General features: G+C 42.3%; 1 protein-coding gene across 3 annotated transcripts in view; it reads right to left on the bottom strand.

The window, feature by feature from the left end:
* phf14 (PHD finger protein 14) overlaps positions 1–26,289 on the bottom strand; it is a 117,812-nt gene that overhangs the window by 13,293 nt on the left and 78,230 nt on the right. For 2 of the 3 annotated variants that reach the window (XM_077506327.1, XM_077506326.1), the window contains exon 17: positions 12,684–12,801. In XM_077506327.1, the coding sequence (XP_077362453.1) occupies positions 12,684–12,801 (118 nt within the window). Of the gene's footprint in view, positions 1–12,683; positions 12,802–26,289 lie in introns of those variants that run through there. The other variant, XR_013280059.1, reaches the window with a different exon arrangement.

Genomic DNA, 26,289 nt, shown 5'->3' with positions numbered 1-26,289 from the left:
TTTTTTTTTTTTTTTTTTTTTTTTTTTTTTTTTTTTTTGTGTGTGTGTATGTGTGCGTGCGTTTGCGTGCGTGCGTTTGCGTGCGTGCGTGCGTTTGCGTGTGTGCGTTTGCGTGCGTTTGCGTGCGTGCGTGCAAATACGTATAAATTTATACTCATTCATTCACCTAAAACCTTATAAATATCCCATTACCCTTCGCCTTAACCAGGTACTTCAGAATCTTGCCAGAGTCGTGAGATTTAAATGGTCAGGAGACCAGAGAAAAGGTCAGAAAAAAAAGAAATAAAGAGAAAAGAAAGGTAAATCAAAGTGACATCCAGCACCGACCAAACACTTCCTGCCTTCCCCATGATTACAAAATCAAAGTCTTACGCCAACCCCGGAAGCCTCTAAATTCCAGCAAATTTAGCGAGATCTCAAGAGCCCAGAGGAAAAACTAAAGAGAGGAAGGAGGGAAGGATCGATAAGGCAGAGTGAGATCAATAGAAGCCAGTACATCCAATCCATCAAAGTGAAGTCCAGCACCAACAAGACCCCTCCTGCGTGGTTACAAAACCGGAGTCTTATGCCAACCCCAGAAACCTCATACTTCTAATAAATTAAGATCTCAAGTGACCAGAGGAAAAACTAAAGAGAGGAAGGAGGGAAGGATAGATAAAGAAAAGTGAGAACCACAGACACCAGCACCAACTGATTCAAGGGGCTGTGGGAGGGAGAGGGTACTTCTGTTGAGTTTCAGTAGATGCTGGTGCGACGGATCTGGCATGCATAAGGACCACCACCAAAGAGAGAAGCCGTCAACCGCGGTCCAGCAAAGCGAGCACCCCCCCCCCCCCCCCCCCACCCCCCCCGGAATCCCCAGGCCGCGGCAGCACCAAGGCCACCCCCAAGCCACCCGAGCGGACACCGGTCAGCGAGCCGACCCAGATACCCGGAACACCCCCGCCCCAGCCCCGGCCCACACCCCCGAGCCCAAGGCCGCAGAACGAGGCCCAGCGGGCCCCCACAGCGCCCCACCGGTCCCCAGCCCCCATCCCCCCACGACCCCCCCGCACCCCACCCAAACCCGCCATCCACCACGACCCAGGCCCCACCACCCCCGACCCCCAAACCCCCGAACACACCCCGACCCCCAGCACCCAACCCCCCACCCACCCATACCTCCACCCCCCCCCCAAACAAGCCGCCCCCCCCCGACGGCCGCCACCCCCCCCCCCGCGAACCCGGCCCCCCGCGAGAACCCCCCACCCCCCCCCGGAAACCGGCACCGGGCAGCAGCGCAACCCCCGATCTTTCCAACACAGGAGAGGAGTGTCTCTGTTCCTTCTGTCCAGGTTCATCTTCGCAGGGCTCGACGAGTGTGGCGAGACACCAGGGCGGCTTTGGGGCGCACCATGGCTCGGAATCAGCAGATTGCGGATCGACACCGGGTTTCAGCCCCCACCTATCAACCAGGCGAGAAAGTGTGGCTTTCGACACGGGACTTGCAACTGGCCGGAGAGTCGAGGAAACTGGGGCCACGCTACATTGGCCCTTTCGTCATCGACTCTGTCATTAACCCGGCGGCCATGAAGTTGAGGCTGCCACCCACTCTCAAGGTGCACCCTGTATTCCACGTATCGCTGCTTAAACCTGTTTCTGAGAGCCCTCTGAGCCCTCCTACGGTGCCTCCACCTCCTCCAAGGTTGGTCAACGATCAGCCCGTGTACACAGTTAGAGCGCTGCTGGACTCGAGAAGGAGGGGTAGAGGACTCCAGTACCTGGTCGACTGGGAGGGGTATGGCCCTGAGGAGCGCTCCTGGGTCCCCCGCTCCTGGATCCTTGACCCCGCGTTGATTCGTGACTTCCACTCGCTCAATCCGTCAAAGCCTAGGTAGGCCGCCAGGGGGCGTCCCTTTTGGGGGGGATACTGTTATGTTTTGACTATCTTGTTGAGTTTGTTTTCTGTTGAAGTTGCCATGGTGCCAGAAGGGCGGTGTCTACCACGGCGCACCTGCTGTCACTTTATAATCAGCAGGGGTTTAAAAGCCGAGTGTCGGCAGACAGGAGACGCCGGGCTATTCTGCATTGCTCCCTTGCTTGCTGCCAACGCGACCACTCGTTCCTCGCCTTGCTACGGTTTGTTTTTATGACGCATTCTCCGGTCCGCAGCGGTTTTGTCCACGCGCGCGTCCTTAGTTACTCTTCGGCTCTTTTTAGTTATTTGTAGACGCATAGTAGTTTCCCTCCTTTGTTCTCTCGCTCGCGGCGGTTTGTCCCTTCTGCGCACTCTCGGTTGTTAGGTACTCATACTGTATAGTTTTATTATTTTGCTACTTTGTACGTTGTTACTTCCTTGGAACTTTTTCCATGCGCCCTTTGTTAAATTAAAGTATTGTTTGTCTCGGATTAGCTGCTCTGGGATCCTTATTCGCACGCACACACACACGCACGCACGCACGCACGCACACACATATCCATAACAGTGAGGAAAGGCATCCGTACTCATTAGGGTATTTTGCAGAAAACACCTAAAAAAAAATTGCATCCAAAGTAAATTAGAAGCTGTTCTTGAGCCATTTGAAGGATCAGCAGAGTTTATTATTATTATTTAAAAAAAATAAAAATTAAGACCACTCCGGTGGGATGTCCGCATGATAAAGGTTGTCTTCTCACAAATTTAAATTTTAAGTTTTATCTCTAATACTAAGCAGTGCTTTTTTTTTTTTTACAAATTGTTAAAAGAGCATATACAGTACATGCTTTATCCCTACTATACTGTACATATGCAGGACTAACATTGTATACCAACATTTTGTCCTTGGAGCACAGTAGGTGTGCACATGGTGAATATTCACATTCCACAGGTTCAAATCCTTTTGTAAGGGACTCCATGAAAAGGGAGCCGCATATTTGAAAGCTGTCTTTCCCAACTCTGTCATGACCCTAGGAAGTTTCATTTGTAGAATAATTTGAGAGCAAAACCATAAAGCTTTTGTTGTTGATGTAATATACACAACGGTAAGAAGGGAGGAGCCCAATCATAGATTTATAGATAAAAACAAAGCAGTGTGAGAGTCTACGGATATACAGAGATGGATATTTCGTAACATAAAGCGTATAATGGTGAAGACAATTTCCACAACCAGTAATAATGCAGAGCACAATGGTACACACGGTCCAATTTCTTCAGGTGTTGTGCTGATGCATTCACAAAAGCAAATCACCAGTCAAATAAAAGTAAAGAAGTTACAGAAACAAGACACGTTCTTGTTTTAAAAGAACAGCAAGAATTGATTGACTAAAATTTTTGTGTTTCGAAGGGAGTGTACTCATATGCAAAGCACTGTATAGCACTGTATAGTAGGGATGTAACGATATCCAAACATCACGATGCAATATTATCACGATATGAAGGTCACGATACGACAATTATCACGATATTGGCGATATTTAAAATATATCGCAATATTGTGAAAAAGAGAGCTCATACTAAAAAAAAAGCACAATATTGTGCTTTTGTACATAACAGCAATGCACACAAACCACCTACAATCTCTAATAACAATATTGAGGTACTTACTTGCTAATGCAAGCACACATTGATCGCTTCACAAGCAAATTAGGTTCCCCTTCATCTGACAATTAGCAAGATTTTAAACATAGAAGGCCAAAACATCCCTCATGAAAATTAAATTGCATGAATAAACTAGACACTAGAGGGTGCTAGAACTGCACAAATGGAAATCAACCTGACTTTTTTTTAACAGATGTGTGCCTTTTAAATATTGTGAACATGACGACGACGATATTGTGGCAGTTTTAATATCACGATATTGCCCTTAGCGTTACATCCCAACTGTATATACTAACTACACTATGTGCATACAGTACTCTGAGAAGAAGCCTTTGAAATCACAGGCCTTTCTCCAACAACATTCCACTTTACTGGGGTTGAAGTCGGCACTTTGTGTGGGCAGGTGGAACAATGAGGTCTAATTGATTACACTGCAGTGAAATAGTAAAACATTTGTGCTCCATGTAAAATAGAATTCACTACTTCCAGATCATAGCAGAACTTCAAACACAAAGTGTCTGCTTAGTTTAAGTGCGTCTTTGGCTGTGGAGGATGGAAATTTGGAAGTGGTAACATTTCAACAGCAACCCCTTTTCATGATAAGTAGTGCATCCCACACAAGTTCACAGTTGAACACTTTAAATGCTGCCTTAGACAACTTAAAGAGCTTTTGGCATTTCAAAGCTTTTATCCAGTCTTCTGGTGTGATTCACCATGGTGCCCGGCATGCACGGCAGCGCCGCAAGAGTGTAAATAAAGCCTTAAACAAGCACGCCCTTGGCACTGTAACCGGCATGAATTAAAGGCCATTCGTATATTGCGGCAAGATTGTGACTTTATTACGGAAATCAATTCAGCAAGGGCCAGGGGCGACAGAGAAGGGATGAAGCCTTGGTCAGAGTGAGGTTTATCTTCGCAACACAGGCAGGAGAGAAACACTGTGTCTATAATGAACTCAAGCCTTTCTGATTAAAGCTTTTATTGCCTCTATGCACAACAGAAACACGTGCACACAAATTCCTGCATGTTCTGGCAAGTGTAAATCAACAGCTTGTCTGTATTAGAAAATGCCCTACACCTCAACAATACAAGACAAGCACCGGGACAGATTATCATCAAAACTATATTTTGTTATCAATCAAAACCTGGCAGACATTTCAATTTACTGTGACCTTTTACAGGAAACGTAAACGACGTGAACTACAACAGCCGTATTTGTATTTTGTTCAGATGAGATCACAGTCGACATAACTCTGATAAACTTTGACTAAAGTTTGTCTGACTGGTCATTTCTTTGTTTATATAAGGTTGTATATAAGGTTGTAAAAACAAACAACCCCATCAGAAATATTTTTTAGAAAATATTGGAAGTTGAAGTATAAACACATCCAACCGGAAATGTTAACTCATTTGCTCCCAATGACGTATAAATAGGTTCTATTTTAAATATCGCCAGTCCCCCAAAGACGTATTTATGTTTTTTTTTGGGTTTTTTTTTAAGGTAGGCCATACACAAGGCTTTTATTAAGCCTCTGAACTGAAGTGAATAGTTGAAGCAATGGTAGTTATTACAAAAACGGCCAGTGGGTGGCAGCAGAGTATAAGAGATCAACCTGGGCCATGTTGCAACAAGCTCTTTTTGACAGTGTTTTCACCAGGAATGTGAATATTGATGAAACGTAGCTATATTCTAATGCTAATTGCTGCAAAACGGGAACAGATAGATAGGAATAAACTTTTTGTTGACCTGAAAAATCAGTCAGAATCTGGCAAAACAGCAGGGAGCGAAGCAGGGTTTGCTTCAGTGAAAATGGCTGGGAGTGAATGAGTTAAGCTAGATTTATGAGACGGTATCTGGAAAACACGATTGCTGAAAGACGCATCTTGTCTGCGTGTCGTTCAAGATAATGTTCCTGATTAATTAATTTTTCCATGATGGATTTGACAGTTTTTTGTTTTTTAAACAGCTTGATTTAATTCCTTATTATTATTACACAGTAAACATCTGCCTTGTTTTGGTAGTTAACATGTAAAGGTTTTAATAGTTTAGTCAGATTTGACCATAGCAGAACTAACCAAAATTTTTTATTGGGCCTCCAAAGCTGCGTTCATAAACCTGTCTACCTCATCATGATGATAATCATGATACATCTGCAAAATAACTAAGGTAGGACGTCTCCTTTATTGAGCCCAAGGATGCACTGAAAAAGCAGTAAAACACGCTCAAGCGTAATGTCAGTAAATGTCAGAAAACTACAATCAAAGGTTGGCGCATCAATCAATTTTCAGCATCTGTCATTCGACAATTGTCAACAGTCGGGACACCCTTCCGTCGTCGTCAATATTTCAAGCTGAAATGCATTGTAATCGTCAATCGGTCATTTGTCATAACTCAAAATGGGCGTCCATCATCAGGGGGCATCTGTCATAAGGTTCGTCAGTCCGGCGTCAATATTGATGGAATGCCCACTTCATTGCTTAGGCATTACTGACACGTAGGGGTAGAAACAGCGCACTGCAACATATCGAAAGGGGCTCAACTCAAGGAATTCAAATTTTTACTTTTGATTGTCCAAACTTGGTACTCGAGGGCCAGTGTCCTGCATGTTTTGGATGCTTCCCTGCTTCAACGCAGCTGTTCCAATGAACAGGATCGTTATCAGGATTTGAAAGCGCTATATAAATAAAGATGACTTGACTTATGCTGTCAGGATTTGTGGGGGATTGAGGACCAAAACGGAGGGAGGCAAGGCAAGGCGTGGCTGGTGTGCTCTGAAGCAGTCTTTAATTTAACTCAAAACAAAGTGCAACACAAAATTCAAAGTACAAAAACAAGGCTGGGAATAAACTTACTAGTTGTAAACTAAAGGGGCAGAACAGGCAGGCACAGGGAACAAGGTGTGATGACGACAACAACAAAGATCCAAAAATCCAAACCAAAACCCAGATCCTAACATATTCAGAGCTTGCTGTTGAGGTTCAGCTGTGTTGGAGAAGAGAAACATCCAAAACCTTCAGGACTCTGGCCCCCGAGGACCGAGTTTGGACACCACTGGCCTAGGGCATGGAGTTTATTGCGGGCATGGCAAAGTTAGGTCACACCAGGAATCGAGAAGGACTAACTACAGGGCTTCATTGTGATATATTGCATAAAAATATGCTGTTCTTTCCTACATTTTTTTTTTTTTGTTAACATCAACTTCATTTTCACCCAATTAAAACAAAAATTGTTGGCACTCTTATCTCTTGTAGATTTTGTGTTAATCGGTAACGTTGTGTGGGTTTTGCTCCGGCAAACTGAGCAGGCAGCTGTGCTCGGGGTCCGACATGCATGATGTAGTTGTGGTTATTGTCCAGTGACACATTTCCGGGTTTGTACGCAGTTGTCATGTGTAATGTTTAACTCATTCACTCCCAGCCATTTTCACAGAAACAATCCCATTCTCTCCCGGCTGTTTTACTGGATTTTGACTGATTTTGCAAGGCCCACAGAATATTGTGTTCAATTGCTATGAAAGCATGGAACCTACCAAAAGAAAGATTGAAGTCTCTTCTTTCATCAGGAAAAAAAACGTATGTTTCTATCTGTTTACGTTTTGCAGCAATTAGCATTAGAAGACAGCTAAGTTTCATCAGTTTTCACAAATCTATTCAAAATTGTATGAAATTTAGCTTTTTTCTACATGGCTCTGGTTGATCTCCTTTGCTCTGCTGCCACCTGCTGGCCATTTGTGTAATAACTACCCTTTCTGCAACCGTTCTTTGCAGTTGAGAGGCTGCATCAAAGCCTTCTGTATGCTCTAGCATAAAAAAACAAAAAAACGTATAAATACGTCTTTGGGACACTTAAAACATAAAAAAAAACATTCACACGTTACTGGGAGCAAATGACTTAAGCACTATCGTAGTTGATACCTTATATTGCTACACACATCGACAGATTTATTGCTAAAATAACACTTGTACATCAGTCACTTTCAAAAAGGTAAAAGGTGTCAACATCGTTGAAGTTCGTCTTTAAACTTGACTGGAAAACGTCTCGATTGTCACTTCTTTTGAAAAGTCAGAAGTCTTCTCTAACATTAAACCCACATAACTTCCACCAATTTAGGTTTTCCCTCCACACCATATGTGATGAATAACGTAATATTCAGTGACAAAGAAATATAGTTTCAAATATGTTACCATATATGCTAACAGTTGACGCGTTTACTCGTCATTTACATCGCCAAACTTTATACAACATATAAATAGCATCACTAGTGTTTTCCAAAAATGATGTATACTTACCTGCAAACGTAGAAGCCGCGCCTTTCGCACATGATATTTTGTGTAATGTTTCGTCGTGTAGACTGTAGAGTGACCACGGACAGCTGACTTGTTGTGACCAACAGCTGTTGCATATCGACTTCTGCGATTGGCTGAATAAAATCACGTGATTTGTAAGCTTTGCGTGCTATTGGTTCAACGGGCATAGTAGTCTGCAGCGTTTGCCTGCACGTTGAATGACATTTTGACATGACTTACAACTTGATTTTGGGAAAATGTGCGATAATTCTGAGTGCAAACAAACAAAATTTGATTAAGAAAAAAATAAACTTCAAAACATAAACGATCCAGGGATCATTGATCTCAAAAACTAAAGCAGATACGTGGCCTCGGTCCACCTTATGTGCTCAAAAACAAAGGTGCTGATTGGATGATGAGATCTCCGTATCTGAAATTGAAATTCATTGCTCTTTAAATACAAATACAATTTATGTGATTCAAATTCAGTTTTACAATGCTATTATTCAAGATTATTGATTCAACCTAGAGCTAGATTCAGTTTAAAAAAAAAAAGAAGTAAAAACCCTGAAACAATTTGGCATCAGCCAAACACATGGACACGACGAGAAGCACCTGTGGCTAAAGCCAATCTATGGCAGGTTTTTTACTTTCTGGTGCTGGATTTCCCAACCCTGCTGGTGGCACATACTGTATATTTCAGCCAATAGTTCTGTTCTGCTGTTTTATTTCCGAGTGTTTGTGAATGCATCATGTGAATCATGGGAAGGAAGAGGGCAGCACGAATGGAGAAGAGGAGTTGAGGCAAATACTGGAGGTTGTTGCTCGTGTTGGTACTGTCGTCTGACGCTGCTGTTCTTTTTTTTGCACTATATAAATACAGGATATATACACATGATCTCCTTCTCAATCGACACCTTTGGGCTTCTGTTAATGTGTGGTGGTGATTTTTTCCTAAACTCCTACCCACCCAGCCTGTATTTTGACATTTTGTGTTTGTTTTGTCAACAGTGGGACGTTTCTGTGGACACAGTTGTTTACCCCTCCAGCCAATCGCAGAGCGGGGGATGGCGGGGTTGTCACTCACTGTAGGCAGGCGGGACGGGCGAATTTATCGGCTGCATGACGTCACTCCGGCGGCAACTTGACAGCACGCACATATTTTTTTTTCACTCACTCACTCACTCACTCACTCACTCACTCACTCACTCACTCACTCACTCACTCACTCACTCACACAAGCTTGAGTGAGTGAAAAATAAATAAATCAGTGTGGCTACATGACATCACTCCTGAACGCACGCACTGATTTTTTTTCACTCACTCACTCACTCACTCACTCACTCACTCACTCACTCACTCACTCACTCACTGAAGCTTTAATGAGTGAAAAAAATCCGTGCGTGATTGCCACGGGAGTGACGTCATGCGGCCGACAAATTCGCCTGGCCCCGTCTGGCGACGGTGAGTAACACGCTCCCCAGAACCCCCCCCCCCCCCCCCCCCCCCCCCGCTCTGCAATTGGCTGGAGGGGTAAACAACTGTCTGTCCACAGAAACGTCCCGCTGTTGACAAAACAAACACAAAATGGCAAAATACAGGCTGGGGGTGAGGGGGTTCAGGAAAAAAAATCACCACCACATATTAACAGAAGTCCAGAGGTGTAGATTGAGAATGAGTTCATGTGTATATATCCTGTATTTATATAGTGCATTTTCCTGAGTGAAAACGGAAGACCCTGCCTTTCAGGGTGAATGGGAGAATTTGGCAATAAGTGACTAAAATGTATCAAAACTTATTGTTAAATATCACCTTTGTGCCCTAATATGTGGCAGCGGTAGGAACAAAAACCTTTACTTGGATTGACTTTTCAAGCACAAAACAGTTTGGAGGCTATAAATGCATGTACATGGGGCGACATGGCTCAGTGGTAGTGTTCGTCTCCCACGCATGAGGTTGTGGGTTCGATCCTCACCCCTGTTGACCATGTGGAAATGTCCTTGTGCAAGACACTGAACCCCAATTTGCTCACAGTGCACCTGGCACTGGCAGCATGATTGTGTGCGTGAACGTGAGGCACTGCAATGCGCTTTGGGCACCATATGGGGCCGATAAAGTGCGAAATAAAAAGTAGTCCATTTACCAAGAATATACATGGTAATGAAGAGTATTTTTTTGTTTGAATCACACTCAAGAGTGCAAATGTTATCATGTCCATCATGACATGCTCTAAGATCGTCCACACTTGTTACTGAATTGCTCTTCTTTTGAATGTCAGACATTTTCCTGCTGTTATTGGGAGAAAGCTTTGAAAAGTCACCTGTTATACAATTCTTTTCAGCAGACTGGATTTGACTGGCTACTATCTCAGCCAGCAGCTGCATCTGCTGCGGAATGATCAGGTAATAATCTGCACTTAACGTTGGCATTTAAGAACCAGTCTCCCCTCGCAGGCAAAGGTGGTGCATGGGCTGGCATTTAAGGCAGATAATAAAAGTTTTCTTAAATACAGCTCTCATCTCAGAGTGCTTTTTAGACGCCCTTAGTTGAGTCAATTATCTCCCTCCACTTGCTATTACTGACACACTTTGAACACATTATGCCTTGACATGATGTGTTCTCAAAAATGTCACATTCTTAAGAGAATCTCAAAACACAGGCTTTGCAACATTAGCAATGACATACAAGCCTTGCCATCTTTTGTCCATTTGTGTCTCTATTTGTGATAAATTCATTCTTTTGGACAGCACAAGTCAATCGGAATATATCACATCAATTGTGACATACTACACTATTCGAAGTAGACACTTTTACTGTAAGTCGAAGTCGCCTATATCACATCTACACAGCAAACGTAATTGGTACCCTGTTCTGGAGAGCCAAAGCCCAGCGGTTATGTCATTTCATGTAAACATACGAGAAGGTGGGTATTTCTGCAAAGCCTGTAGGAATTCAAACGTAAGCTGCTAGTTTTTTTTTAAAGTAAAGTAACTTAAAGTAGTTACTTTCATTATTGAGTAAGTAATTAAGTTACTTTTTCAGAGAAGTAACTATAACGCTTTACATTTCAAAAGCAACTTGAACAGACGCGAGGTGCATTCAAATGCAGTCGATCATTTCATACGCACACAGAAAGAAGACCAGTAAATGTTCAAAATTACAAAGATGGAAACAATTCTTTCTATCAATCCATAAAAGCTACCGTATATCAAGAGGAATGATGGGGTGAAATCACTTTGCTATTTAACCTAATTACAATCAGTGGTACATCTCGTCACTTATGTTTACAATACCTCATCTAATAAACAGGCTTCCACCCTCCATTTTAGTGGTTGGTATGTAAATGAATAAAAAATAAATAATAAACCTGCCTTTCTTATATATAATTCTTAACATTTGCCACCAAAAACTGTATTTGCTTTACATTAGTACTCTTTAAACAGGAAAACATGGAACAAGAATAATATTCGGTCATAGTAGAACAGTTTTATTTTCATCAATCATCTGACCTTCAATGACAATGTGCTCACTCACTTCTTGGTTTTCCCAAGGGGAAGATGTTTGGAAGGCCTCACTATAAAATCTGGACCCTCTGTGTTGAATAAAATAATGTTCACAACTTCACAAAAAAAAGAAAAGGCTTTTTTTCCAATGTCTTCTTTTAAAGTTATATAACGTATTTTTCGGATTATACGTCACTCCGGATTATAAATTGAACCAGCCAAAAAATGCATAATTAAGAAGGAAAAAACATATATAAGTCACACTGGAGTATAAGTCGCATTTTTGGGGGAAATTTATTTGATAAAATCCAACACCAAAAACATACATGTCATCTTGAAAGGCAATTTAAAATAAAAATAAAAGAGAACAACAGGCTGAATAAGCGTACGGTATACTAACGTTACATGACTGACATGCCTGCTAATGTCAGTAACGACGTAACATATTAAGAGTTTGTAGCGAGCAGTGACGGGAGTCGGAGGCGGAGTGTTGAAGCACGGAGCCAAAGGCTGGCGTTTTATTGACATCAGCTTCTGAGGTCTTAACAGCAACTCCCCACTCAGCTAGAAGCTAACAGGCTAACTCCCCTTTTCCACATAACAAAACCTTCCCACCCGGAACTCTCCCTTCGTCCCAACGTTCCGTAGGTGAATTATGTTCCCATCACTACAAGTTATTCACATAACTCTAGCATAAAGAACATGCTAACAAGTTCACCAAACTATCAGTTTCACTCCAAATCACTAAATCCAATGAAATCTTCATCCTCGGTGTCACTTTTAAACAACTCGGGAGGTAGACGATGCTCTTCTGCTGGCAATATTGAACTTATCAACACAGGCCTAGAGCGCCCTCTTGCGGTTTAGTGTGAAAATAACGTGAAATTATATAATAATGTGTTAATAATAATCACACTAAGGTCGCACTAGAGTATAACTGCGACTTATAATTCGAAAAATACGGTTTAATAATTGACTGGTTTTGGCAGCACCTGCTTATTGCAGACAGTTCTTGTTCAGTAAAATATTTAGCAAATATATCAAGTCATATGAACCTTCGGTATGCAAATCAAGATGCTTTTACATCAGCAAATATGATTTATAATATACAAAAGGGGTGCGATCAACTAACTTTAAAAGTTAGTGGAGAGCACTGCAGACAAAGACCACCCTCAAACCCTTCCGGCTTCAACACACGGCCAAATATGCACAGGCTAAAGACACATGAGCAGGACATGAAAACAGCCCATGTTGATGGGTGTAAAAGTGAAGAAAAGTTTCAACCGCGCATTGCTGGAGCACTCGTTATTAGGCACACATAGATTACATGCACTTACCTTAGAAGAGGATATGTCACATTCCTGGCAGATCCAACCGTATCCCGCCTGCTTGGGGGATTTCTTCAGTGGAGGTTCCAGACATCCGAAGTGGTAGCAAAGCTGACACTCATCACACCTGAGACACAAAGAGGAAGCATGTTATGCCTGGTGCAAATAATGGCAGATTGTTCCATGATGTTCATGGCAATTTGTTAACGTGTCTCCCTTCCTCTAATCAGCCCTCACCCTGTACCTTACACAGCCATTGAGGGGGAATCCGGCAGACAGCGCCTTTAATGTCGCCAGACTTCAGAAAAGGGACAGCACCAGTTGCGTGTTTCAATAGCATAACCAAGTTATTCGCCATAATAAAAATGGCAAGAAGAGTTCTGCCTCCGTTGTGTTGTTTCCAGATATGGTAACAGTTCGCCTAGCTTCCTTCTAATTCTTCTTTGATTATTCAGCAGTCTGGTAGGCATATCATTAATTATCCATGTGGTGTGCTTTGTTGATTATCATGAGCACACCACATGCTGGTATTAAAACAGCAATAAAAGCACACATGCCATTTTTTTCGCACCATGTGTGGTCTCACATTATAAAAAATAGTTAGAATATTTAAAATCTAAAAAAAAATCATAATAAAATGTTTCAAGGTGTGTCCCAGGCAACTATATGATGAAGTTGCACTTTCTTTAACTCATTCACTCCCAAAAACGTATTCATACGTTTTTTTAATGTTTTTATTTATTTTTTTATTTTTTTAATGCAAGACCATACAGAAGGCTTTGGAGCAGCTTCTGACATGAAGAGGTGGCTTAAACAATGGTAGTTACTACAAAAAAGGGCCAGCAGGTGGTGGCAGAGTGAGATCAGCCAGGGTGATGTTGCAACAAGCTCTTTTTGATAGTGTTTATACCTGGAATGTGAATATCAAGGAAACCTATCTGTTTTCTAATGCTAATTGCTACAAAACGGAAACAGACACAAATCTATTTTTTTTTTCCTGATGAAAGAAAATACTCTGTTTCTTTTTGTAGGTTCCATGTTTTGATAGCAATAGAACACAATATTCTGTGGGCCTTGTAAAATCAGTCAAAATCCAGTACAACAGCTGGGAGCAAAGGGGGTTGCTTCTGTGAAAATGGCTGGGAGTGAATGTGTTAATTCGAAAGTCGCTGCACCACATACAAGATGGTATTGGTGCTTGTGGAGCCCCTACACTTGAAGGATCCAAACATTTATGACAAAAATCAAACTTTCCAAGCAAAACATTAATGTTCTGCAATCACACTCTTTGTACTAACAACAGAACAACAAGAATGTAATATTGCTCGTTTGTTGTTCTGCTTATGCGGTTTGTGGTGACCAAAGCATTAGTCTTGATCTGCAATGCTGGCACTCTGACTGACAGCCATTTTCAGCTGACAATGAATGGCGCATAATGATCATTTAAATATTGTCGTTTCTGTTCACTGCTCATTTGCTTCTGCTCTATCGATCACAAGGGACTGACGTCTTTCTTTATAACCAAACCAGATAGACTGAATGCTTTGGTTGTGTTCCACTCCTTTGTCTCATTCCTAATGCTGACCAATAATGAAGACAGTGAGTGGTCTGACCTCTATTACTGCTTCATAAGAAGCAAAGTGCATTGTGACTCTCCATTGATTTGTACATAATTGAGTGTAAGTGTGGATTATCAGGCAGGCGAAGCTTGTTTAACTCATTTGCTCCCAATAATGAATAAATACGTTTTTTTTTTAAATGTTCTACGTGTCCCAAAGACGTATTTATACGTTTTTTTGTTTTTGTTTTTATGCTAGAGCATACAGAAGGCTTTGATGCAGCCTCTCAACTGCAAAGAACGGTAGCAGAAATGGTAGTTATTACACAAACGGCCAGCAGGGGGCAGCAATAGTAATACTTTAAATTATGGGAGCCACCAATGTTGAATTTAACTGACAAAAAATATACGCAGAAAAAAAGGGTTGTCATGTCAGTTGTAGCAGCACAAAATGTGATGAGCAGGGAAGTACATACACGGTTGTGTATTTTTCTCATGCTGACTCACACTTAGCAGCTGAGAATATTGGTTGGGTTGAGCAGGCACAACGGTCTAACTATGGGACTTTAAAGTGCCCCCTGGTCACCCAATGAACGCATGACAAATGAACAAAGTGTGTTTGTTTCACTAATGAGCACACTGTTGTCCACAGCCCATCAAACAATTTCACATGAATCTCCAAAGAAGGAAAAAGGAAGGCGAAGCAATTCCAGTATGTTGCTCGGGACTTATAGGGATTCCCGTAGATCCTATAAAGGGATTTCTGGATAGGGCACACATGTCATACTTGTCCACATTTTATTATTATTTTTTAACAGACAAAACAAACGCTGCATTTTTATTTGCTTAGGCTACAAACTTCATCGGAAAATGTTGGGGTAGAGAGAAAGTTCCATGTGTGGTGTTTGTTTTTGTGTGCACAGATGGGATGTCAAAACAGGATGAGTGCATAATGGAAGACACATTCACGTTGTTCAGCACTTTCAGCACCAACAGTGTGTGTATTCTCAACCACAAAGTATGATTTTAACTCATTTACTTCCAATAACGTGTAAATACGTTTTTTTTAATGTTCTAAGTGTCCCAAAGATGTATTTATACGTTTTTTTTGTTTTTGTTTTTTTATGATAGAGCATACAGAAGGCTTTGATGCAGCCTCTCAACTGCAAAGAACGGTTGCAGACATGGTAGTTATTACACAAACGGCCAGCAGGTGGCAGCAGAGCAAAGGAGATCAACCAGGGCCATGTAGGAAAAAAGCTCAATTTCATACAATTTTGAATAGATTTGTGAAAACTGATGAAACTTAGCTGTCTTCTAATGCTAATTGCTGCAAAACGTAAACAGATAGAAACATACTTTTTTTTTCCTGATTAAAGAAGAGACTTTAATCTTTCTTTTGATAGGTTCAATGCTTTTACAGCAATAGAACACAATATTCTGTGGGCCTTGCAAAATCAGTCAAAATCCAGTAAAACAGCCGGGAGCAAACGGGATTGCTGCTGTGAAAATGGCTGGGAGGGAATGAGTTAATTAGGGATGTCCCGATTCAATCACATGATCGGAAATCGGGCCCGATCACGTGGTTGCTGACTCGATCGTATCGGATGCTGTCTCTCGATCAGGACTTGAATAAATATATCAGGTTATGTACAAATATGGGGCGGCACGGTGGACGAGTGGTTAGCACGTCCACCTCCCAGTTCTGAGGACTCGGGTTCGAGTCCAGGCTCCGGCCTTCCTGGGTGGAGTTTGCATGTTCTCCCCGTGCCCGCGTGGGTCTTCTCCGTCTCCTCCCACATTCCAAAGACATGCATGGCAGGTTCATTGGGAGCTCCAAATTGTCCCTAGGTGTGCTTGTGAGTATGGAGGGGTGTTCGTCTCTGTGTGCCCTGCGATTGGCTGGAAAACCTTTCAGAGTGTACCCCACCTACTTCCCAAAGCTGGCTGGGATAGGCTCCAGCACCCCCCGCGACCCTTGTGAGGAATAAGCGGACAAGAAAATGGAGGGATGGATGGATGACGTACATATATATTTTTATATATATAACTTTTGATTCGATCTAGAGTTGCGCGGTGGAATAGTGGGATTTCACACAGCTTAGCGTGCGGCATCGCATCACTTTACTACAGTGACCTATTTACATTATTGCAGAATTCCATCGAGCGGCGGGGCTAAACAAGGAAACAGTGCCGAGGGTATTTGGAAGTAGACGATAAGTTATTATCATCTTTAATGTGTAAAACGGAGACTTGCCTTTGTGCAAAATAGGGCAGGGCGACATGGCCAAAAAATAAAATCTCAATTTTTTTTAGTCATTCTGTCATTCTGGTGTGGCCCATGACAAGTAAGTTGATTGATAACTTGTGGATGTTATATTTCAGATGCATTTGGTCAATTAAAAAAAAAAAATCAAATGTTATGATGGTTAAACATTAGAATTAAAGCATGGTTGTCTCAGCATGGGAGACATTTATCTATGTAAAACCAAGGCAGACAAAAGGTCAACTTTTTTAAATTTGTGTCTTTACCGATATGAAATGAATTATATGAAAATAACCCATATCCATAGTCCTGGGATAAAAAATTTAAGGAAGTGGGTTAGGGATAGCAGCGCCCAGTCAAACCTAACTCACTGGCACTCACTTCCACGGCATCATTATAATATTTAACATTGTACAAATATCATGATTGCAATGCATTCATTGAAAAACTCCATCAATATTTTTGACTGTGCTTGGTTAGCTACAAAAGAAGAGATTTAAAATATCATATTTCAATCATTATGAAAAGATGACATTTCTACAAATGTCCTCCTATATTTACATAACAAAGCTTAAGTTTATCTCTGTCTAAATCACCTGCAGCCACCAACCTCTATCTGCTCCAAACACTGCCCTTACACAACAAGGTCCTTGATGTTATCAAAGCAATTTGGCCTGCTTTAATCATTGGGAAAATTGAGCATTCCCCCCTCGACAGCCCTCGTACTTTGGAAGCAGACAAAATCCAATCACTCATAAGAGCGGTTATTGATTGATGTAATCTTATTGGCGGTAAGGCAGTTGAGGGGACGTGAGTGATTGCTTTTGTCAGCTACATGTGTTGCTCTTGGCAGGTGATTCGTGTCCATTTTCATCTGGTATTTAATCTCGCAGTGATGTTCTCGAATCGCCGCTCTGGAACCACCGGAGAGACATACCCACGGAGCCGGGGCTTTTATTGGCGTGCGACCGCCTCTTCGAAATCGCCGTCAAATTCTTCTCTTATAGAAGTTTTATTGACAGGCACCATTCATCCATTTCCAGGGACACATTCAAGGAGGCATTACGATGCAAAATAAAGTCACATGGATGAGCTGTGAATACGATGGCTAGCAAGCTACAGTTGTGAGTTTGTGTAAGATGCTAATGTAACAGGCGATAACTTAACGAGTTCAACTGAGTTCACCTGCTTGTCAAATACCAAAGGCTCCAACTATATCACACCACTGACACAACAAAAGTTCTTGTTAAAAAAAAAAGGTCAATACTGTACAGGCTTTTTCAAGCAGGTACTTCAATTTAAAAAAAAAACAATAATAAAAAAACAGTCTCTTCAGCATAAAAAGTGCGTCCTCCAAACTTCACATTAAGTTCTGGTGAACATCTTATCTTTTCATGGTCCTCCAGGGCTCTACACTAACTTTTCCACTACTAGCACTGGTGCGAGTAACATTTTTAGTTGCTCGCACAGCACAGGATTTGGTCGCACCATTTTTTGTGGGGGTGCAGTATGACCTTAGGCATACGCAACTGGATATATTTGCAAAATATTTGATTGGAACACGAGGTTTGCCTGAGACAGCAGTGGCTATCAAAACAAGTCAATCATTTCGTATAACTTAACTCATGTCAACATTATTTTGTTTAGCTTATTAAAAGTGAGTACTTTTTTTTTCCTTCACCTGCTCCCCCGGCTGTCCTTGCTCTGAAGCTTCTAGATTTCACCAGCTAGACAGCGAGTTAACGGCGTTCCAAATAACCAGACTTCGTTTTCCTTTTGTGCTGTTAATTTTGAACAATGGCCTCTGACCATTACCCTCTTTAAGGCGTCTTAAAGCTAAAAAATAAAACAACAAACAATGTAATATTAGCTAACTATACACGACACACTTTCAAGCTAGTAGCTTGTTATATTGCACATTCAACAATCTCTAATTATCCTAATTAACTAAAATAAATTACAGTGTTTTTATATTGACATCGCATGTACTTACGGATAATTCTTTTCCAAAGCAACAACAAAAATAAGTTCCAACAGTCTGCGTAACAATGAACGTGTCGGCGTTCCGTGCTGCCACATTGGAGTGGTGTTAAACCAAGCAACCACAGGAGGGCGCTTAGAGACTGCACAAATTCAAACTAAAACTGCGTTGCTGTCGTTCAATCACATAACAGGTGACGACGGCCCCTCTCGTCCCCCGACGACCGGCGCTGCAGAACCACTGCTAGAAAGGGTTCTAAACAGCGGTTACAACGGAACCGCTCGGCCCCGAAAGAGTCCCATTGAGGTATCCGGGGACAAAAAAATGCCGCTTCCGTATGGAACCAGTCCGGTGGAAAAGCGCCATATTACATATGTTTGCATGTAAATTGTAGTCTGCGCGGTGTGCGTGTACACATATGCTGTGCCGATCAGGAAGTAGCCAGCCAATCACATTGCAGCGGCTCATGTTTCACTCAAATAGTGATACCTCTGCTCACGAACATAATTGGTTCCCAGAAAGTGTGTGTAAGGCGAAAAGTTTGTCTTCCGAACATTTATTTCCCATAAGAAACCATTAAAATTAGAATAATCCGTTCCCAGGTCCCTATAAAACATAATTTTCTACTAAATAAGCCTTAAATCTACACAAAAATATACCTTATTTTATGTATAATAAATGTGCTATTGTATTGTAATTAAAGAAATAAAGTGTACTGTATAATAAAGTCGTTTTATTTACCTTACCTTTATTTACCTTGTGATGGTAGTTCTTAAGGATAGTAGCAATGGTAGACTTACTTCATTCGCGAGCGTTTCACCGCGTAGAGTGTTTATGGAACGGTTGACGCTCATTCGCGCTTTCGTGCTCACCGGAGCGGAGGAGGCGTGTCCCTTGGTGAACAAGGAAGTGGAGCACTTTAGCGAGTCAACAAAAAGTGAGCACCGCCAACTACTTTCACCTCTTTCCTGGGACTAAACAGCCGTGGCACTATTTTCTCCTTTTTTGAGGTACGTGATAGCACTTTCACTTTTTTTTAAGTGGCGCGAACTCGATTGACTACAATGCAAACGCGCCGCCGTCCCTCGCCGTCCTTCGCCGTCCCTCGCTTTTGGTGAGAACGTAGCATTAGGCTTAACACTAGCCTGTGGTGGGGTCTTTTTCGGTCCCATAATAGCAAAAGGACACTCAATATGGTCCAAAATGTCTATCAAACACAAACCGCGTCCGCAATAAAAGAAAGGGGGTGACGAACTGGGACGCCGTGAGCGTGCGTCAGCTTCTCGTGGCCGCCACCGTGGTGCTGTTCGACCGCGTGGTTTGGTTCGTCCGCCGAAAACTAGTTCGTCAGCAGAGACTATATGCTCGCGAATTTAATGTTCGTGAGGCGAAAAGTTCGTGACCTTAAGCGTTCGTCAGCCTTGGTATCACTGTACTATGATTGAGTCGGCGCACGGCGGTGCGCTCTCATTGCTAGTACGGCAGAGCCAGCGGAGGACACAGCGACTTTCGAATGTACGTTTTAAACATAGTGCAGAGGGAGCATTAATGGACGTGAGCGGCATTTTTGTTCACGAACACGCACTTGAAAGTTACCCGCATTTGCGAGTGAAATGCTCGCACTGTCGAGCCCTGTCCTCCTGCCAATATTACAGAGAAAGAGTTGCAAAGAGCCAGAGGAAGCATCAAAGGAGTTAAGTTTAGGAGCGCACATGCTTAACGCTCCATCCTCCCCTCACTCGCGAACAAGACAAGATAGGGACAGGGACACTTGGGACAGGTTCTCATGCCCAACTTTTCCAACTGAGAACCATGGTCTCAGATTTGGAGGTGCTGATTTTTATCCCAACCGCTTCACACTCGGCTATGTACCACTCCAGTGAGAGTTAAAGAGAGTGGCTTGATGAAGCCATTACATAATCGGCAAAAAGCAGAGATGCAAGACTGAGGCCCACCAAATTAGACCACCTCAACAACTTGGCTGTGCCTAGAAATTCTGTGCACAAAGGTTAGCAACAAAATCGGTGACCAAGAGTAGCTTTGGTGGAGTCTACTTACACTGGAAATTAATCTGACTTACTGCAAATGGCAATGTCGACCAAGCTCTGACAGCAGTCGTACAGGGACCGAATAGCCCTTATCAGAGCGTTTGGTACCCCATACGTCCAAAGCACCCCCACTAAACTTCCCCTGGGACACGGTCGAACACCTTGCCCAAGACCACAAAACACATGTAGACAGGTTGGGCGAGCTCCCATGCACCCTTGAGGTCTCTGCCATGAGTGCAGAACGGTTCCACAGTTCCAACGGCCAGGGCTAAAACTCAACTCAACTTTATTTATAAAGCGCTTTAAGAACAGGCATTGCTGTATACAAAGTGCTGTACAGTTTTCCATGCCCTCACCGAACTCCCGCCACACCCGTGCCAAAAATACTCGATACAACTCATTCAGCTTGACGGAATCCCTTACCGTTGGTGTCCACCAACAGGTTTGTGGATTGCTGCTGCAAAAGGCACTGACCACCTTACAACCACGGCTCCAGTCAGCCGCCTTGAAAATAGAGCTGTGGAACATAGTCTATTCAGACTCATTGTCCTTCGCCTCCCCCGGGACCTGAGTGAAGTTCTGCCGGAGGTGGGAGTTGAAACTCTTTGACAACAAATTGCAGTCCCTGTCGTTAGAGCTTTCACCACAAAACTAGTGAAAACGACTTCATAGACTTTACATTTCAAAATAGCGATCTAGGATTTTATGGTGAAAATGTATACAGAGTGATCGAGGCTTGTTGTGCAAAACCAACATCAAAATAAAATTGATATTTCCACTATTTAGGTAAAGTCAAATTTTGACTTGAAGTTCTTGTCCACCGTTCCAAACGCTAGCTTTTAATTCTGGGGAGAAAACATGTCTCTCATTAACTTCCGCTGCCGCTATCCTCGCCATGTGCGTTCCTTTAAGTGTCCGGGCGGCAGGCGTGTCTTTTACTTTCATTCCGCAAGCTGGGGTAATATTTCTGTCATTAAATTATTATGAAAAATAATCGTTTTTTTTTAACATTTATGAATCGTGACGATTATCGTCACGTGTCAAACCTCGATGAATCTAATAATCGATGTATTGGCACACCCCTAGTATTTAAATGGACTAACACGCTATAGGTTTACATTTCACAGCCAATTTTGTCCCGATGGGCTTTGCTTTAATTTCATTGTTCATGGTTCTGACAACATGATGCAGACAAATCTTTGAGTCGCACTCACAGATATAGCTTAGAAGAGAAAATGTATAAATGCATTCTTAACAATTAAATGTGCATGTCGCACTTCTTGCAGACTTATTAGGAGAACCACATTCTACATACGGTGCCATTTTCACCGTAGAGACGCCGCGGAAAAGATCAATATGTTCAAGTTCGGTGGGTTTAGGCAATGTAACCCCGGGTTTACACCGGTTGCGGTTGCGGTGTGGCTGCGGTGCGGTGAGTCTTGACTGCGTGCTCCGGACGGGTCAATTTTTTGGCCAATTCACACCGGCTCCGCACGGCTGCGGTCCGGCAGCTCCGTCGCCGACCGCTTCCCGCCGTGTCTCGCGTGACCGCGCGGTCATGTGGCATTAAAAACAACGACAAACACACAGAAAGTCTGTGCTCAACAGAGAAGCAGAAAGAGAGGTGGACTTTTTTTATTTTGTGGCTTTCTACCTCCAATATAAACCTCTCCTCGTCCATGTTCGCTGGTGTCTAAACCGTGAATGAGCACCTCGCACGTTAACTCCAGGCCCGTCTACGCCCACATCACGTTTTGCTAGCATGCTTGCGAAATAGGAGCTGGCGAGTGTTTTATCTTGAAAGGTAACCGGAAATTTATTTCGAAACTGCGTCGGTCTTCCTGTCCCGCTCGATGTGTTTTGTGCTACCTTGCCATTTGCCGGAGGCCTACCGCTGCGGCGTCCGGCAAAAATGGAAAATAGGTCTATCCTTGCGGAAGGGCTGCGGCACGCCACAGCTGAGACGCAGTCGACACGCAACGCACCCGCAAGCGGTGTAAACTGCACCATTCGAATGAATGGAATCTAATTGCTTGCGTCGCCGGAACGCACCGCAACCGCACCGCAACCGGTGTAAACCCGGGGTAAGATGGCCACTGGCGGCTTCACGTATCGCTTTGGTGAATAAATAGTATTGTGAGTCCATTCATAAAGAAGTCAGTGGATGTTGCTCACCGTAGTCCATGGAATTCTCAAGAGGTTTGTGTGAATGCACAGACACACAGAAAATTAGAGCAAACACTGGCTGCGATAACTCCACTGTATTGGTATTGTTATATGGTAAAGCACAGACCATGGCATCTGAAAAATATAATTGACCTTTCGCATAAGCTCCGCCCCCCTTAGTTACTGTTGCTAGTCCGTCAAGCTTGGTGACTCCGACAGCACAAGCCGTGACGGGAAGACTTACACCGGCGTGTATTAGTGATTTCTTTTGGAGCAATACCAGTGCAATATCCTCCAGATCGAGGCAAAAAGGTTTACAATATGCAGTGGAGGGTTATAGTCATAATATTAAATTAGCCAGCGAAGGGGAAACATACAGGATGCATGCTAAATCTGAGAAAACCCCATGACCTATACTTCAGATGCAACCAGCACAGCATTATGGACCAGTCGTGCTCTTGTACTGCCGGGTGTTTTCTTACTTATATTAGTCTAGTATTGTTAAAATAAGAGGATTACTGTTAGGTCAGTGTTTTTTTGTTTTTTTTTTGTCTTTGAAAGCATCAGATCAGTCATTGTTATTCTTTGTCCATCATAAAAAAAATATTTATGTCACCCTAGCCATGGATTTAGTTAAGGTTAACAGCCTTCGAGCTGCTCCCTTGTCTGGTTCAACACTTGTACAGCAAGCACAAGGTTGGGATACTCCGGAAACGGGTGTCCGTTCACAAAATGCTGCATGAAAAATGAAAACAAGATAAGCTCGGGGCACTTATTAGGACGCTAAGTTTTCCAAAATTGACGAAGCTTTGTGTTAACGTTAGCTCGCAACATTTAGACAAATGCAAAAGCTAACAGAAGACATTAAACTAACATTAACCACTGACTGAACAAGCTTAACTTAGATGGCAATGACATTCTAGTAATATATATTATTCATTAACAGTAACTACAATAACTTTGATATCGTTTTGTTATTGCCCCGAAAGCAAACTACACTACAGCTAGCTAGTTAGCCCGATAGAGTTAGCATAGTCTTACCTTAGCACAGTCCGATTTACATACTCCGTAGGCACACCGCGTCATCATTTTGGAGGTCCGGAGCTTGTTAATGGTTGTCACTCTTATTCCGTAAAGTTTTATGGTGGTTAGCAGTCTCGTAAGCCATCAAACAAAATCAATCAGACTATGGACGTCATCGAGAGCTGAGTAAAGCGTGACGGACTATGCTTACGTAGCAACGGTTGCTAAATGTGTGATTGGTCAATGCTCGTTTGGGGGGGCGGAGTTTGCGAAAGGTCAATTGTTTATTAACAAAGTACGCTAATGTGAATTCCTGAATACAATCTAAATGACAGCACTAAGATACTTTAATGTGAATCCAACAGCTAAGAATTAATGCTCCCCTATAGAGATGAAGCTGCCTGGCATGTATTGAAGCTTTGCATCTTCTACATTCCTCAACCATGCATTGACAGCGGGACTTTAGCCCTAAAAACTCTCCAGCAGCACTGGTGTGTTAACCCAAAAGGCTGAAACAAGGCAGTGAATTTATCACAGGTGGAAAATGCAATTACCGAGGGAGGGGGGCACATGACAGAAATCAATATGACACAAAGCACTCAGCCACTGACTCTCATTCATGATAAAGTGTGCCAGTGTCGTTTCACTGAAAGAAGATTATTGAACTTTGCAAACCTCTTACTTTTTGATTTACTATTGGCTCGCTGACTGCAACAGAGCCATTGTTTAACAAGAGAGGAAAGTAATGAATGGACTTGTAAAATTTTGAGAAAACACCTCAAGAGAAAAATCCAAGTCAGTATGGCTGTCTTTATTAGCTAATCTGGACAAAAGTAATTCAGTGCTGTAATTGAAACAATAGAAAGCTGAAGTTGTTCACTAAAGAGTAGAGATAGACCGATATGCTTTTTTCAGGGCCGATACCGATTCCGATTATCGGTAGTCAAGGAGGCAGATAACCGATATTTGAAGCCGATATTCATTTGCAGTAAAAGTTAAAATGTTGGCACCAAATTTTTGAATAATGCAAACCCTAACCGTTCTTTACAATGGATTCTCACACTGCACTTTTCATTTTACATCCTTCTATCTGCAATAAGACGTTGGTGGCGGGGGGAGTTAAATGTGGGGGCCAATGTGACATTACCTTTTATAGCATTTGGGATACTTGTAGTTTTATTCTATTAATGTTATATTTTTATATTTTGAAGTAATAGGAGGAACCCTGTCATTCAAAATGTGCATCAGCTGTGGCATTACTTATTACTACAGCAAAAAAAAAATAAAAAAATTCCATGAGAAAAACTATTCATCCCTGAACACCATACAGTTCTTGTAGACCTTATTATGATTAGTTATTGTTACCATATAGACAGTTTTGATAAGCTGAGGATCTTAAATCGAGAACAGCAATATCATGCTACTCCTCTCTACAAGAGAACTGTCAAAAGACACTTCATCATGTAGTTTACTGCCACTTAGGATGCCCCAATCAGCGCAGAAAAAGGTAGAGTAAAATAACTTGGCTATAATAATAGTAAGAATAACTTGGTTAAACAGACATTGTTGCGGTGGACCGCTGCCACTTTCTGCTGTTTAATGTGTTTTACACTTATAGACACGTGTGTGTATATGGGCCCACTATTCTCTCACTACTGTACTGTACTGTATCACTTAATGGCACAGATGTACTTGTCTAAGTAATAACTGGGCTGCAACATTGCTAATTCACATTAACAAGCACTATCTTAGCTGTCCACATGAATAGTTACTAACACACGAGAAAGTTATACAACACACCAAACATGAGCTCATTATTCAAAGTATGAGGCACGTAACGAAATTACATCACTGAACATTAATTGCAGCCGTGTACGGCCGTAGATGTTACATATTAGTGGCATCCATTGAGAGCATAATGTCCCAAATGACGGCAGACATGACGTGAAAAGAGAGACAAAACGAGCAAATAAGCACACTATACTTTAGTGCACTTCTCTACTAATGCCAAACATACGGAAGAGAACACGTTCGTGTAGTTAAACGGTGTTTAAGACACTTAATTAGTTACGGAGCGGACTTTAACGAGGTGCACAACGAGCTGTCAATCAAATCGACGTCGAAGCTTAAGGCACACAATGGCAAACCAGTGCGACAAATAAACACAATATAAAGTAACTAAACGCTATTTAGTGTCACTGTGGCATCTCACTGCATAATAACCGCTATGCAACAAGTAGTGGACGTGACCCAGAATGCAATGTGTGCGTCACGAGAGGTAAATATAATGACATTACTCTACTCTTAACATGGATCTAGACAATATAATAATGACAACTGTTAATATTTGGAACCTTTCTAACAAACATTATTTACTTAATTAAGTGAAAATGTGTGTGATTCCCTCCCCGATTAGTTCAAGTAGCGAATTAGCTACTGGGTGTTAGCCTACATGCTAAGCTGAACACACCACTGTTAGCTAGCGGGGATTCAATGCAAGGCAATGCAGCTCCATTCATATAGTGCATTTAATACACAACATAATTCAATGTGTTTAGCTTATCATGGTGAAA

This window comes from Festucalex cinctus, chromosome 19 (assembly GCF_051991245.1).
Source record: "Festucalex cinctus isolate MCC-2025b chromosome 19, RoL_Fcin_1.0, whole genome shotgun sequence".
Classification (NCBI taxonomy): Eukaryota; Metazoa; Chordata; class Actinopteri; order Syngnathiformes; family Syngnathidae; genus Festucalex; species Festucalex cinctus.
Note: the sequence above shows the minus strand (reverse complement) of the source record. Positions and strands in the feature narration are given on the sequence as shown.